This window comes from Apteryx rowi, unplaced genomic scaffold (genome assembly GCF_003343035.1).
Source record: "Apteryx rowi isolate R43461 unplaced genomic scaffold, aptRow1 scaffold_193, whole genome shotgun sequence".
In the NCBI taxonomy this organism is placed as follows: Eukaryota; Metazoa; Chordata; class Aves; order Apterygiformes; family Apterygidae; genus Apteryx; species Apteryx rowi.
In genome coordinates, this window is record NW_020448230.1 from 1,041,049 (window position 1) to 1,055,788 (window position 14,740).

General features: G+C 39.2%; 1 protein-coding gene across 4 annotated transcripts in view; it reads right to left on the reverse strand.

Moving 5' to 3' along the window:
• ARID4B (AT-rich interaction domain 4B) overlaps positions 1–14,740 on the reverse strand; it is a 99,002-nt gene that overhangs the window by 16,431 nt on the left and 67,831 nt on the right. The window contains exon 17 of one of the 4 annotated variants that reach the window (XM_026062829.1): positions 6,847–7,095. The exons of the other annotated variants lie outside the window; for them this stretch is intronic. Within the exon in view, the coding sequence (XP_025918614.1) occupies positions 6,847–7,095 (249 nt within the window). The remainder of the gene's footprint in view (positions 1–6,846; positions 7,096–14,740) is intronic. 4 annotated transcript variants of the gene reach the window in all.

Genomic DNA, 14,740 nt, shown 5'->3' on the forward strand with positions numbered 1-14,740 from the left:
AGAGCTAGTACAAAAGGGAACTGAATAATGCACTCATGACCATGCTAGACTTACAGTGGACTTAAGGCACCACGATTTTAATACACAGTGACTGCTGATATAGTTCCAATTCAGCTTCTTCGCAACCACTACCAATTGTATCTATGATACTAACTGATAAATCTAAAAGGATTATTCAGGAAAAACTGTAAGCTTCTAACTTGTTTTCTTTTACTCCCTAAGCCAAGATCTAAGCACAGGATTCCAGAAGCTAAGTACTGAATTTTACTAACTTACATTCCACATAATAATATAGTGAAAAATGGACACCTCAGAACACAACATAAACAAGGAGTCAAAGTTATCCACTCAGTCTAGCAGTAGTCTCCAAAATTCAGTTTTCCAAAATAATTCCCCCCCACTTCATGTTGCAACAACAAACCACAATCTTACAACCATCTAGCCTAGCAGATTGCAACACCCTGAAAAGTAACTGCATTGCTGCAGATAGTTTTAATTGTTCTCTCACCAGGTTACTGGCAAGTGGATAGGCTCAGATTTCTCTTTAAAACTTAAACAGAACTCTTCAGTGCTAGAAAGGATTCACAAACACAGTGGTTTCAAGTCAGAGTTGCCAGCTCATAAATTGTGTAGTCTGCAACACCCCCCCCACACACACACTTTTACGCAGGACTACCTTTAGAAAACAGCCTCACACATCCTAAAGCACGGAGCCTCCCAACAACCAGTTTGATACACATAAATAACAGCCAGCAGTTGCGAGCTTGTTGCAAGAGGGATAAGCAAGGGAACATACGATGTGAATGCACCCCGAGACCAGCACCCTCGCTGGGCTGCAGATGATGCCCATTACTGGAGAAGTAGCGAAGATCTGCAAGACTCCCACTGTGCTGCCTGTTACCTTCGTGCAATTAGAACAAAGTACATGAAATAGCCGGCCTGCTTTATGCAGATGCTCACTCTGCCACTGGAGTAAGGCTAGCAAGCTGCGTTTCCTCCCATACCACAGCTATTTCCTAAAGACTGGGGTGCCCTCAGGTTCCCAGGATATGAGCAGATAGTGAAGGGATGATGCAGCACCTTAGGATTTTAGATACCTGGACTTCAAATCTGGTGTCCATTATTTAAAGCATAAAGAACATCTAGATGGACTGAATGCTCCATGTTATTTTAAAAGAAGGCATCGGATTTGGTAGGGAAAATTCCCATATTCAGAGACTTTTGACAATCCTATTTCAAGTAATCTTTCTTCAAATCAAAGACAAGTTTTCAAGAAGGAATACTGCTAAGTAGAATGCCAAATGGACTTTGCAGTTTAGATAAATGCAAGAGGATTTCCTTAGACCTAAATAGACGCAAGAGAACAGCGGTAGGATTAGACACATTCACAGGGAAAAGTAATTATTCCAAGTATCCTTTCTGTCTCAATTATGCTGCCATAATAGAGAATCTGTATTCACTGATTCTATGCATTTCTAACAACAAAACAATCTTCCACACATGCAAACAAAGTCTGTACGCTGCACACGCTGCCAATGATTCAGGATAATTGTACTGCCAGTTAGGGTGACAGCTGATAAGACTACGGGGTATACTGAAGTGAAGGAGAGAAGCAAGAGCAGAAGCATAAGAGCCTCTGGATACACAGAGGGTCTTAAATGTTACAGATATGAAGTAGCAGTCACAACTCCTCTTCTTAAGGAACATGAATTGAAAACCTGTGTGTCTGAGAGTCACAGTTCCCGGCCCCAGCACATCCTGCTCCTCTCCTGACTGTACCCAGAACAGCAGTCAGATCTTGCCAGCAGCTCCAGCATCACAGAAACCTTGAATCTATGAAGATACCTCTGTGCGGCACAGCTTCCTTTCATCACTCACGCCAGATGCACACAGTTTGTCTAATCTGTGACAACAGAGCCCCATGCCCAAACAGATCCTGCAAGAGACACATCCCAAGTCACAGCTGACAACCTGACCAAAAAGTGACACTGCTCTACTGCATAGTAGAGAAATGCCTTGAAATCTGGAGAGGGCACCAGGTGCCAAGCTGCACCTGAATCATACGTGAGACACTGACTACTGTCCTTCTTTATAGGACTGCACCTGATTAGAACAGTAAAATGAAAGTCTTTCCTCACCACATAACTAATGGTGCTTTATACAATCTGTTCACAAAAAGAAAAACAGAAAAAACAGGAAAGAAAAGTTCTTCAGGTCTCATTACAAGAAACACATGCTTCCAGAAGACTTGGCTTGTTTTTACTACAGTACCATCTTCTGCCAAGCCCTTAGCTTCCACACTTGCTTACCTCATGAATATGAATCATTTCTCAATCTCCCTGCCAAAGATGCATATGTATACATACAAACACATAGATATGTCTGCTTCTTGGATCAGTATCAGATACTGTATTAGAAACCAGCAGGTATGTAAGAATAAATATCCCCAGCACATGACCCAAAAGGAAAATTCCAGTTTTTGGCAAGTAGCTCTAGTTTTTCCATGTTGGGAATTTTCTGCAAGGGTGATGATTTGTGGGAAGTTCTGAACTTAGGATTTCTGAGAGGGAGATGTTATGAACTCCCCCTCCCAAAAAACAAAGTATAGACATAAAAAATTAACATTAATGTGATACCATGCACTTTTAGACAGATGGAATATACCACCTCAAAAGCCATGAGGGCTCCCTGAGTGTGAATCGGTTATAAATACATATCAKAATAAGACATCACAGGTATTTGCAGAATCTAGAAATGCAATTTTTGATGACAATTGCTTCTGTAATTTGACTCCCTAAAACAAACAGCTGGGTGCTGGTGGTGGGGGCAGAGGGGGAAGAGACACATTCCTAAATGTATTTGTACAAACTCGGTTGAGTACCAAGAGGAAGGAGAGGAAAAAAAAAATAGGTTTAATATAAAAACTAGAATACCTTGAGAGAGAACATTGCCTTTGTCTTACCAAAATAAAGACCAAGGTGAGCTGGGAAGGAGTGAAGCTTTTCTGCTTTACCAGTTAACATGCAAATCTGACAGAAAGGTGGGTTCCAATGGGAAGGAAGGCAGGCAGGCAGGCAGGAATGCTCAGTTATAGAGTGGAAACAAGCAATTGGCAGCTTGTATAGGAATATGCACTAATCCTATTATATTCACATGTACTGACCACAAGTTAGAATAAACCACAACATTCTCAGAAACAGCATGGTCAATCCTCTATAACAGGAGAAACAAGGAAGGAAAGTATATTTTCCAGCCTCTAGGTTTGTACTAGCAAAGGTACTACCTTCTCCACTCTCACAGGAAGGCAGTTTACTGCAAGGAACTAGCAAACTTTGGCAAATTCGCTGAAAATTCCCAGCATGCTGTCTGCATCTGCTAGCAAGGAATCAAGTGTTCTCACTGGCTGCGATCAGACAAAGCAGTTGTAATCCAATAACTAAATACTGAAATAGTAGATGAGGACCTGATTTTTCATAATTCTTCCTCCATTACTCAAGGCACCTGAAACTTGGCTACCTAAGTTCCTTTAGTTTCAGAGGCTGACTGTTAAGTACAGAACTTGTTGAAGTATTAACAAACTGAGACAGAAACTAATACTTTTTCCCATTCAGATTTCTGAAGGAAAGAAAATAATATTAAAAAGAATAAATCATATTTTTAAACAGTCAAAACATGTTAGAAAAAAAAAAAAAACACGTCTTGTGATATGGTGCCATATGACAGACAGAGTTAAAACAACCTAAACTTGTTCTGAATATTCACTCTCTGATTCTAGTTACTGGGAATGTACTGCAGAAGAAATTCACCTCAAAAAACCTACACAGTAAGCTTTTCCTTAAAGCACTGGCAGCTGAAAAACAAAATTATGACAGAAGGAACTGTAGCTCCCAGAGAAGTTTTAGTTCCAGATAAAGCGTACAAAATTCAGAATGCAATCGAGCCACTTAGAAGGAAGAAGAAACGCAATTCCTCTCTAGAGAGCTTTCTGGTTAACATGTGATAACATAAGCAGTTTTCTTTAATAAGGGAGACATTTTTACTATTTCCTTTCATTACAAGGCAAACTCCACTCCACATTACAGTTCTTGACCTTCATCAGAAACACTTATCACTTGAATCACAGGAGCTAATGAGGTCTTTCAGCATAAAGTAGTGCAAATATACAGTGCTGTTAAACTCCATTCCATTTCTGTATTTTCTAGTTACTACTGAGAAAACAAAAAAACACAACCAACCACAATGTTTCACAGTGGTTAGTGTCACTAGTTCTAGAGAGTGGGGGGGGGGGGGGGGGGGAGAAAAAAAGAAAAAGTAGCAAAGCTAAATAATTCCAAATACCCCAGTGCACATACTTCTTATTCTGAATCCCACACCAATACTTAAGCTACCTCGTGACAAGAAAACTTTATTAGCTATTTAGGATTCCTGCTCAGGTTTATGGGTTTAAAGCACAGGTCATTACATGGTATACTGACCTCAAGGGGAAATACGAAAACTGGCTTTAAGGTTTGGGGGATGACAGAATGAAGAAAACACTGGATTCTGAGCCCAGCACACTCCATAACTTAATATTATAGCACTTGCCCTGCTAAACAAAAGGTGAAAGTGAGGAATGTAGTGAAAATGAATAGTGGGGAGAGTAGGGAATTACTACCTACACCAATTAAAGGAGCTATCTTTCCAGGTTGTGACTGACTTAAACCAAATCTTACTCTAATAGTATACCTCATACAAGATTTGTCTTCACTATGCTAAAATGTCAAAGTGTTGAGATGCTACCTTAAGCTCAGACTTGCCCACACTTACTGTCAAATCCAAAACTTTAAATCATTTAATCTGAATTAAATAAATTGGCCACATTTAGCAGAGTCACATGATTTGATTTCCAAAGCTAAGTCTCAATCACTGATATCTTTTTTTTGATGAAGAATCCTTCTCTGTCAGCACCTTCCAGAGGGCTCCTTTTGCACCCCAGGTAAGAATATAAAATGCAAGTCCTGCTGCCAGAAAGACCAAACAACTCCTTCTACCTCTCAAATGAGTGTAAGTTTACTAAAAATGCTTTTTTTAAAAAAATTCAAATATATCCTAGTCACAGAAAACTGTTTCTGATTTAAATAAGTATGCAGATTGATAACAGAATCGAAAACAAAACAAAAATCTTGATTTCTCCCTTAACAATGAGGGTGCTTGGATCTCCAAGATGAAGGCTCATTTTTGACTTCTCAATTCTTCTTAGAAGTGGTACTGCACAGATAAAACTCTGATCCTCTCACTTCATAGCATATATTTAATATTATTAACTTGAAAATAACTATGCTTACACCTGAATTCCAAAACAAGAGATTAAAAGCAAGAAACCTCTTTGATTTATACACAGTGACCACAAGCAGGGTGCCAGTTTTACCAGTCTGCGCTGCTACGGCAGGTCTTTCCCGACAATGACCAAAAYGCTGTTCCAAAATCCTCCCCAGAGTGGGCCACATCTCCCCTAGGACCCTGACATTAAGGCCCAGACTTCACAGCCCTCTATGCTTACAAATGTTGCCTGAAGACAGAGTTTATGTGAAAGATTATATTTCTATAGATCAATATATTTAAAATTCTGCACAAAACTGATATCAAAGCCATCAGTATGGAGATGTTATTTCTCAGGAGTGGCTTAGGTGGTCCCGGAAATCAGTAGACCTAGATGCAAAGTAGTATATTCAAGGGAGGGAGAGAAGTATCATGTTTTTGCAACTGTGATCTCTGCCTGTTGATCCTGCTAGCACTGCATAAGGACTTGTCCTGCCCTCCTCGTCAGAGGTAGGATGGTAATCAAAGTCCAGATGATGAAGATCATAAGAGCCTCAGATTTTCCAGGAGGAAAAGAAGATTTGCCTCAGGCACTTGTTTTTTCTAAGATGTACAAACTCAGTAATACAACAAAAGTTCAAAACAGAGAACAATGAGCAGAGACATTGAAACTGGGGGGAAAAAAAAAGGAAAAAGGGGGGGAGTGGTAATAGACTTAGTAATTGGTTTAAAAGTCATTCAGAAGCTTTAGTTTCCTTTACTGTTTTCCAAGTTTCCTCAAGCTTTCTATAGGTCATAAGTGGCAAAAATATATTAATACTTTAATACAGCATTAATAGAAACATGTTGAAGACATTATAAAGCATATATTCCTAAATATATTAAGAATAACATAAGACGACACCAGGCTAAGAAGAGCCTTGTTTGGAAGCCTGAGGCAGCCGGGGCGGGGGGGGGGGAACAGGGGCCACACAGATCTAAATGAATGAAAGGTAATTACTTGCTGCACACTAATTTGCCATTAAGAAACTTGAGGAAGTCTGAGGATGGAGGTGACGTAAGATTTTGTTTGCTTAAGTGTGGATGTCCAACAAGAAAAAAACCTTCCCCCCCCCCCCGAAAACTGATGTCTCCCTCATACTTCTCTTGCTAAGTGCCAAACTGATAGTGTACTCTCTGTTGTCCCAAGAAGAGTGTACACATAGATCCAGTTTAGTACACTATTCAAATATTGTATGAGATAAAACTGGCTTAAGAGAGCCAGAGGAGGATTTTATCATTTGTTGTATGGAGAGATCTAAAAATAAGAGAGGGAACAAAGGAAGACTTCTTTGAACAAGTCATTTTAAGATGATTTTCTACATAACTAAAGTACTGCATTTATGTATGTTAAAAAGCTAAATAGTTTTATACAGTACAATGACCTTCACAGAACATTAAAACTGAAAGCTTAGGACTCCAGAACTCTATATTCATTTAGCTTTTAAAATACACAAGTGTATTTTAGAAGTAATTCAAGAAGCAATCACTAGCTAAAACTCAAGTTACCTCACATTCCATCCACAGTAGTGCACCAAGTAAAGGACTTCTCCACCTTCGATGTCAGAATCTTTAATACTAGCTTCATACATTTTTTGATTTTTCCCTCTTCCATACCGCACTTGGACTTTCATGCCTGGTGGATAGCATTCAAACTCTTCTTCCTCATTGTTACTGTTGTCATCTTCCTCCTCCTCCTCTTCTTCCTCCTCCTCTGCTTCTTCTTCATCTTCATCTTCTTCCTTATTCGTGTCATCTCTTGAAAGGTTTAAAAAATTGTAGAGTTAATATGAGATACTTCATAAGCTTTTCAGTTCCAAACCACATATATTGATAAATATTGTGGATGCATTAGAGACTGGGAAACAGCAGGCTCCAAATATGTGAAAATGACCCATGTGCGAATAATATCAGCAAAATAGGATATAGCAATATACACAACATCCAGTGATTGTAAGGTGCAAAAGTGCCTTGGCTTAAAGAAAAATACTCCATCAGAATCTGTAGGAGCAGAAGTTGTTCAAACTCATCTTTATATGATCCTTCATGCAGTCCCTTTGCTTAAATACCATTTTTCCAGTTCAAACTCATCCTTTTCAATACAGAGAAAGTTTCCTATGTTCCATTTTTCAACACACAAGTTCTACAAATGCTTCCTGAAACTTGCTTCCCCAACAGATCCATGCTCTTTTAAAATCAACTGTTTCTATCTCAACACTTTGAAGTAACTGCAACTAAAAGCAGATTTTAGGCAAAAATACCCTATAAAAGACTTTAACAAATCAAGCAACCGGTACTAATTTATGACCTTGCCATTCCTTGCCAATTATGCTAAGAGTCTTCTAAATATAAATCAAACTTGCATTCAAAATCAGTTTATTTTGAAAATAGTCAACACCTGCTTGTGTATTTATACAATAATTAAATGCATCTTCAGACATTTGGAACAATTTTCAGAAGCACTAAGCACCCACAAGTCTCGCTGACCTCAGTCAGTGGCAGCTACGGGCTGCTCAGCAGTTCTGAAAGTTATCTCCAACCAGCTTAGAGGCAGACAAAACGGCAGAAGTTATGGGAGGGGGGAGAAATACCTTTTAATCTTAAATAGCTTTACAGTACATTACTATTGGCCCTCACACTATTCTAAACCCACTCTATGCAACACAGACAGATTAGGACTGCTTACTAAACTCACAATAACCACAGGCCACTAATAATTTAAAACCTGAGGCTTGGAACAGATATACTTGGATGCACTACAAGCTGGATAAGAAGAAATAACTGCTGCTCCAAGTCCAATTCACACCCATATTTAAGTAAACCTCAAACACAAAAATTCATATTTAATAATCTAAATCTTTCCATGAAATTTTCCATAGAAGATTCTCATTCAGACCAAGCAACTTTCTCTCTGGGAAGTGATCAAACATTTTAATTATTCAAATGCTTCTTAGTAGAAATAATATTGCAATATTATTATCTAATTAGCTGCCAAAAGAGAATTCAAAACAATGAGCTAAATTCAATCCTAGCACAACCACACTGACTTAATAAAATTACTTCAGGAATGAATGTTGCCCTTTATACACATACACCATGAAACAAATACTGAAATTCCCAGTGTTGATGTCTTAATAGAGGTATTTCGTATTATTTGGTTTAAGTTCTATGTTGCATGGACCAGATACTTCTGTTTTGTAYGGACAAGATCTTAAATAGATTATATAATATACTTTCAATGTGCTACTGCACTACTGAAGTTAAGACCACCAGAGTTAATAAACTGGAATATAAATGAACGAGCTTTGCAAGCTCATTTCATTTCCACTACACACTATATTGCAAAATCCACTTCCCAAAGAAATCACTAATAAAACTCCCAAAAAACTCAGCTGAAAAATTCCTGAACAGAATTCCATGACAAACACAACATTTATCATTCAGTAGTTTAATCACTCTTAAGTTACAGTCTGCTGCACTAAATCAAAAACCCTAGCTAATTACAACTCTGCAGTCATCGTCATTTGAAAGCTAAAAAGAAATCAGCATCAGGAGCAGAGCCACCACTGCTCTGAGAAGAAATGAGCTTGTGATTTCCCATTACTGTGAAGACTTTCAAAAAYGTAATGGACCAAACTTTGTCAGAAAAAGTTAGTGGAAGAATCCTTGAATGATATCTGTAAAGAAGAAATGCCTGCCTTTAAAGGAGACATGGGATTTTCCAAAGTCTGCCAATCGTGGTGCCAGTGGCTATTTGGAGGTTCAACAAGTTTGTAGCCTCTCACCATGCATACACTAAGACTTTCTTGGTGTCTCAGATTTTCTACAAGGACTCCACGACAACATCAGGACCTCTCTGGAAGAGATGTGTGAAATTCTCATTGTGAACTTGAGCAACTTGGATGGTCAAGTAGATATGTAGAGAGCGGACTGTACATAGGTGAAGGGAAATGTCAGGAAGCAAAAGCAAAATGGAAGCAGAGATGATTGCAATTAAAAAGAGTTTTCTGAAGAGTGACTTGGTTAGCGATCGTAAGCTGGAGATTCTAAGAAACCAAACAAAAAGCGAAGAACATTCATCATTTGGGGAGCAGAAAAACCTGTCACACTCACATAGCTCCTGGAACAGAAAAACACATTCCAATGGTTGCAAAGAAGAAAGGATATCTGTTTTACAAGGCCATAAAAAGCTCAAATTTGGCCATGCAGATGAAGGAGAAGTCATGACTGCCATGAAACGGAAGTTTGTAAGAGAAAATTGTGACTGTAGCCATACAGCATGCACAGTAATAATCTCATTTGACCACATATATATGCACATGAATGTCATTTCTTGTAATGTTGTTTAGTCAAAATCCCATAAAAAAAGGAAAGAAACAAGCATCTTGGCAGCAGTCACTGTCAACTAAAAAAACCACCAACAACACCCCAAGCAGTATTAGCAGTATTTGTCAAAGCTGCAACAACTTGAACGACGCAGGCAGCAGCTGATGAAACAAGACAGCAGCAAATGTGCATGTGTATTGTGTAAGGAGACACAGAAATACAGGTGTAACCACCTTCCAGAAACCAAAAAGGACCATAAAGCTTATTAGGACTTGGTAGCATTTTCAATTACAACCACAGGCTAAAAAAACACCCCCACTGCATGTCCCACAGAATGAAAACATACATCTTTAGAAGCAGGAAATGAATGAGTTAGAACTCAAAAAACATTTGTTAATAATAAAGCAAAACTATTGAAGTGTTTGGATCTTACAAACATTGCATATCATTAAATTCAAAAAACACTGTAAAATAGTTTAAAGGTTTAAAATGCTTAAAGTGCTCAAAAAATATACATATGGCAGATGACCGACAAACCCATAATACAGTTAAGTATACTACCAAATAAATATTAATAAGCTAAATAGTGTATGCTATTACACCACTAAAGAAACTGCATCATCCTGCAAACTTATTTCAATACACAGTCTCTGGCACCAGCCGCATGGTTGTCACAAAACCCAGGTGCAGCTTACAAGACAGGGCGTGATTCAGATCATTAAATCAGCCTTCTAGGATCCCTGTTTTGCAGCAAACCTATACCTACTCTAATATACTTCCCCTGACAAACCATGCTGACACACACACAGCAGGTGAGTTGGCAAATGCAAGCTAATTTTTCAAGAGTTATTCTGAAACTTGAGGAAGCAAGATTATTTCAATTATTGCTTCAATTAAGTCATTACAGTTAATTGAACCACTAGCAAAAATAAATTCCAACGTAATTGACACTTCAAGTTCAGCAATTAGCTTCTATTTTTGTTTTCCCCCTTTTTTCCCCCCCTTCCTCTCATCCTAAAGCATTATTTAACCTCTATTTCACATAATACAGGATTGGAAAATTTGAGCTCTCCCTCATCTTCTGGCTTTATTAATTACAGCTGTATTAAGATGCAGGTATCTTCTAAACCATGAAGATGCCACTAAGACCTGGTGTTATGCCATGACACTAGAGTCCCACTCCCAATTAAAAAAAAAAAAGAGAGAGAAAGAAAAAAAAAAACCCACACCACACACACCAATATTTATTTTCCCTCAAAAGTTGCAAAAGAAAGCCTAAAAACACAAGCTCCATGTTACTGGTCCAAGGACTTCTGCCTACATCCACAGAAAATCTGACTGAACGCATGGTTCAGTCCATCATTCTGAGGAAAGGGGAAGGCACTAACTTCTACTGAGCCACAACTGAGAACGGCAACTAGTATAGCACATTTTAACCATACAAGCGTATACTTTGTTAAAAAGGTTTTCCTCTACTGCTGTGAATGAGAGAAATGAAAGGACCTCATGTTACTGCTCCGAATCATTCAGCCATATTTTTAAAATATTTTGAAACATTCTTCAAATGGGTAATGGGTAGTTCAGAAGTTTGGCTGAGGAGTATGGAGCTTTTCATTTTTATGGCATTAATTCGCACTCAGCTTGAAAACATCTACTCTCTGATGAATGTTTAGGGGCTTGCTCAGGCATGTAAGTCTCAGTGACAGCTACCATGGTTAATAACTCTGTAGTGACCCTAGGCTATGTGAAATGTGATGATCAAACCATTTTTCCACATCAAAGATGTCCCCCTTCCATTCAAGGCGAAGCACTTGAAGCACTGGTATATAGCACTGGTACATTTACACTGCCGCATTGTTACTATTTCATTAGCACTTTATTGCCACATCAAAAGCGATCAATGGATTTCCTGTGCGTATTCTATTCTTTAAAAAAAGCAATTATAGTATCTGAAAAATGGGACTATACAAAAACTTCTTTTCAACACAAAGGCAGCAGGAATGCACAAACACAACATATATCACAATTAAGAAAAGCACAGAGATACATTCTATGAATGAAGCTATGCAAGTATACTTCCTATAAATGCATCCTTCTTGCATACATACCAACAGTCTAAGATTCAAAAGAGATGTTCACACAAACTGTGCAATGAACAAGATGCACTTCTCTCCCTTCTCCCAAGCTAAATAAGTGCTACACAAACCTAAATCAGACTGCAGAAAGCTATCTCTATATATAGGTAACACAGATCCAGAAGCCAAAAGACATGCTATCTGTTTCAAATCTCCCTCCTTCTCTCCAGAGTATTTGAACCTTCCTGCTACCATTTCAGATTCACCACCGCACAGCTTTGTGATAGAGCAGTTTGACAGATAAGGAACTAAAGAAAACATTGCCTCTAACAATCTGTTATCTCCCACATGTGAAATGGAGCTTCTGACTATCACATAACCTTGCTGTAAGTTGCTTTCAGAAAATACTTATCAAGAGCTTCCAGAGAATTTGTAACTTGCGTACAAACAAAAGCCCTCACCAACACAGGCAGAGCAGGTAGTCAGTAAAACCCTAGTCAAGTCTTTATCATGTAACAACGCCCATCCTAACTTACCTCTAAGTTCCTGCTTTTATTATTCTCAGCTCCTCCCCTTTGCTTATAGGGGAAAAAACACTTTTATTGCACATAGTAATGCATACAGTGGAGATCAAAGATTAAGATTTTTCCTTTGTTTATCTCCGTTGAGGACTATCAAAGAGATTTAGCATTTTCASCTTTTCATACTGTCACAATAAGATAGTACCAATTCCCAGATAAACATCCAGTCAAGACTTAAACATGGCAATATGGGACAACCAAAAGTGTTTAGGTTTCTAAAAGGCTGTACTGAAACACTTTCTCCTGTATTTTTTGGATGAGTTCACAAAGTGGACAGTTTTCAGAAAAAAAAAAAAAGTTTCATAAGACCAAGTAAGAATTGCATTTGTTGAGCATGGGAAATGACAGCAAGGTGAGAAAGAGCAATTTAAGGACCCAGAGATGACAGCCCCTCCTGACGCTAAGATTTTAAGGCAGAACCTCAGGCAAAAGAAGGCAAATGCAAGAATAAAGTTTCCTGCAATCTTCCTGTACTGTAACTAAGACGACATCGAAGGATTTTGCCTGGTCACCTCAAAAAAACAAGTACTACACCAACACACAAGTCTGATGCAACTTTTGTTTTGTTTTTTAAAAAAAACAACAACAACAGCAATTGTCATCCTGATTCTGGTCACTGAACCTTTCAGGTTCCTGACGGAGGCCTGTTCCCGATGTTTTAGAAAAAGTATAAAAAAATCCCTAGAATTAAATTAACCAGCTGAAAAAACTTCTTACTAATATTGGTTAACTAGCAATTAACATGCACTTCAGTTCAAAAACTGTATCTATTATAAAATTTTCAAAGGCTCTCTTACTCTTGATTTTCTTAGCTTGTATTAAAAACTCCATTAGGCTCCTGGCCTCAGTCTCTTGGGAACATGTTCAGCTACCTAAGCTGCTCACTGTATAGAAAAGCACCTCTGTTAGTTTTAAATATGTTGTTTTTGACTCAAGTCTTTGAATACTTACAACAATAGTTAATGACAAACGCTACAGAGGAAGACTGCATCAACTGTGCAATGCTACATTTGAAGAACATTACTTTCAAGGTGTAAATTTACTAGGAACTTCAGAATAAGGAGGACTTCATAGCCCTTTGTAAACCTTATTTATTCATTGGTTAAGAAAGAGTGTATTATAGGGAAAAGGACAAGCTTCCAAAGCCATTTTTGTAAACATCTCCCTGAACAGGGAGAAAGTGCCCCCCTCAGCAAGTTTGCTGATGATACAAAGCTGGGAGGAGTGGTGGATACCCCAGAGGGCTGTGCTGCCATTCAGACGGACCTGGACAGGCTGGAGAGGTGGGCGGAGAGGAACCTCATGAAGTTCAGCAAAGGCAAGTGCAGGGTCCTGCACCTAGGGAGGAATAACCCCATGCACCAGTACAGGCTGGGGGCTGACCTGCTGGAAAGCAGCTCTGCGGAGAACGACCTGGGAGTGCTGGTGGACACCAAGTTAAGCATGAGGCAGCAATGTGCCCTTGGGGCCAAGAAGGCCAATGGCATCCTGGGGTGCATTAGGCAGAGTGTTGCCAGCAGGTCGAGGGAGGTGATTCTCCCCCTCTACTCAGCCCTGGGGAGGCCACATCTGGAGTACTGTGTCCAGTTCTGGGCTCCCCAGTACAAGAGAGACATGGCACTACTGGAGGGAGTCCTGCAGAGGGCTACCAAGATGATGAAGGGACTGGAGCCTCTCTCCTATGAGGAAAGGTTGAGAGAGCTGGGCCTGTTTAGCCTGGAGGAGAGAAGACTGAGGGGGGATCTTGTCAATGTATACAAATATCTAAAAGGGAGGGTGTCAAGAGGATGGGACCAGACTCTTCAGTGGTGCCCAGTGACAGGACGCGAGGCAACAGGCACAAACTGAAACACAGACAGTTCCATCTGAACATGAGGAAAAACTTCTTCACTGTGAGGGTGACAGAGCACTGGAACAGGTTGCCCAGAGAGGTTGTGGAGTCTCCTTCTCTGGAAGATATTCAAAACACGCCTGGACGTGATCCTGTGCAATGTGCTCTAGGTGACCCTGCTTGAGCAGGGGGGTTGGACTAGATGATCTCCAGAGGTCCCTTCCAACCTCAGCGATTCTGTGATTCTATGAAACAGACCAATGGGAAAATAATGTATTATATTATAAAAAGAATTTATTAAAGGAATACATTATAAAAAGATGTCTCTTAAAGCCCTCCAAATAAGCAGCTGGCCAGTAAAAATGGCCCTTTCTCACTATTTTTCTGACTAGAAAGTGCACCAAACAGCACATAGCACATGCATCTTCCACTAGCCACAGAAAAATAAGAAATAAGGGATAAGCTGCCTTTGCAGCTCTATTCTCAATGCTTGCATATCTATTCACAGATATACAATTAGGTAAGAAACATACTCTGGACAAGGAAGAGAGAGAATCATATTCAGCCTCTTCTTCCTCTTCATCACATTG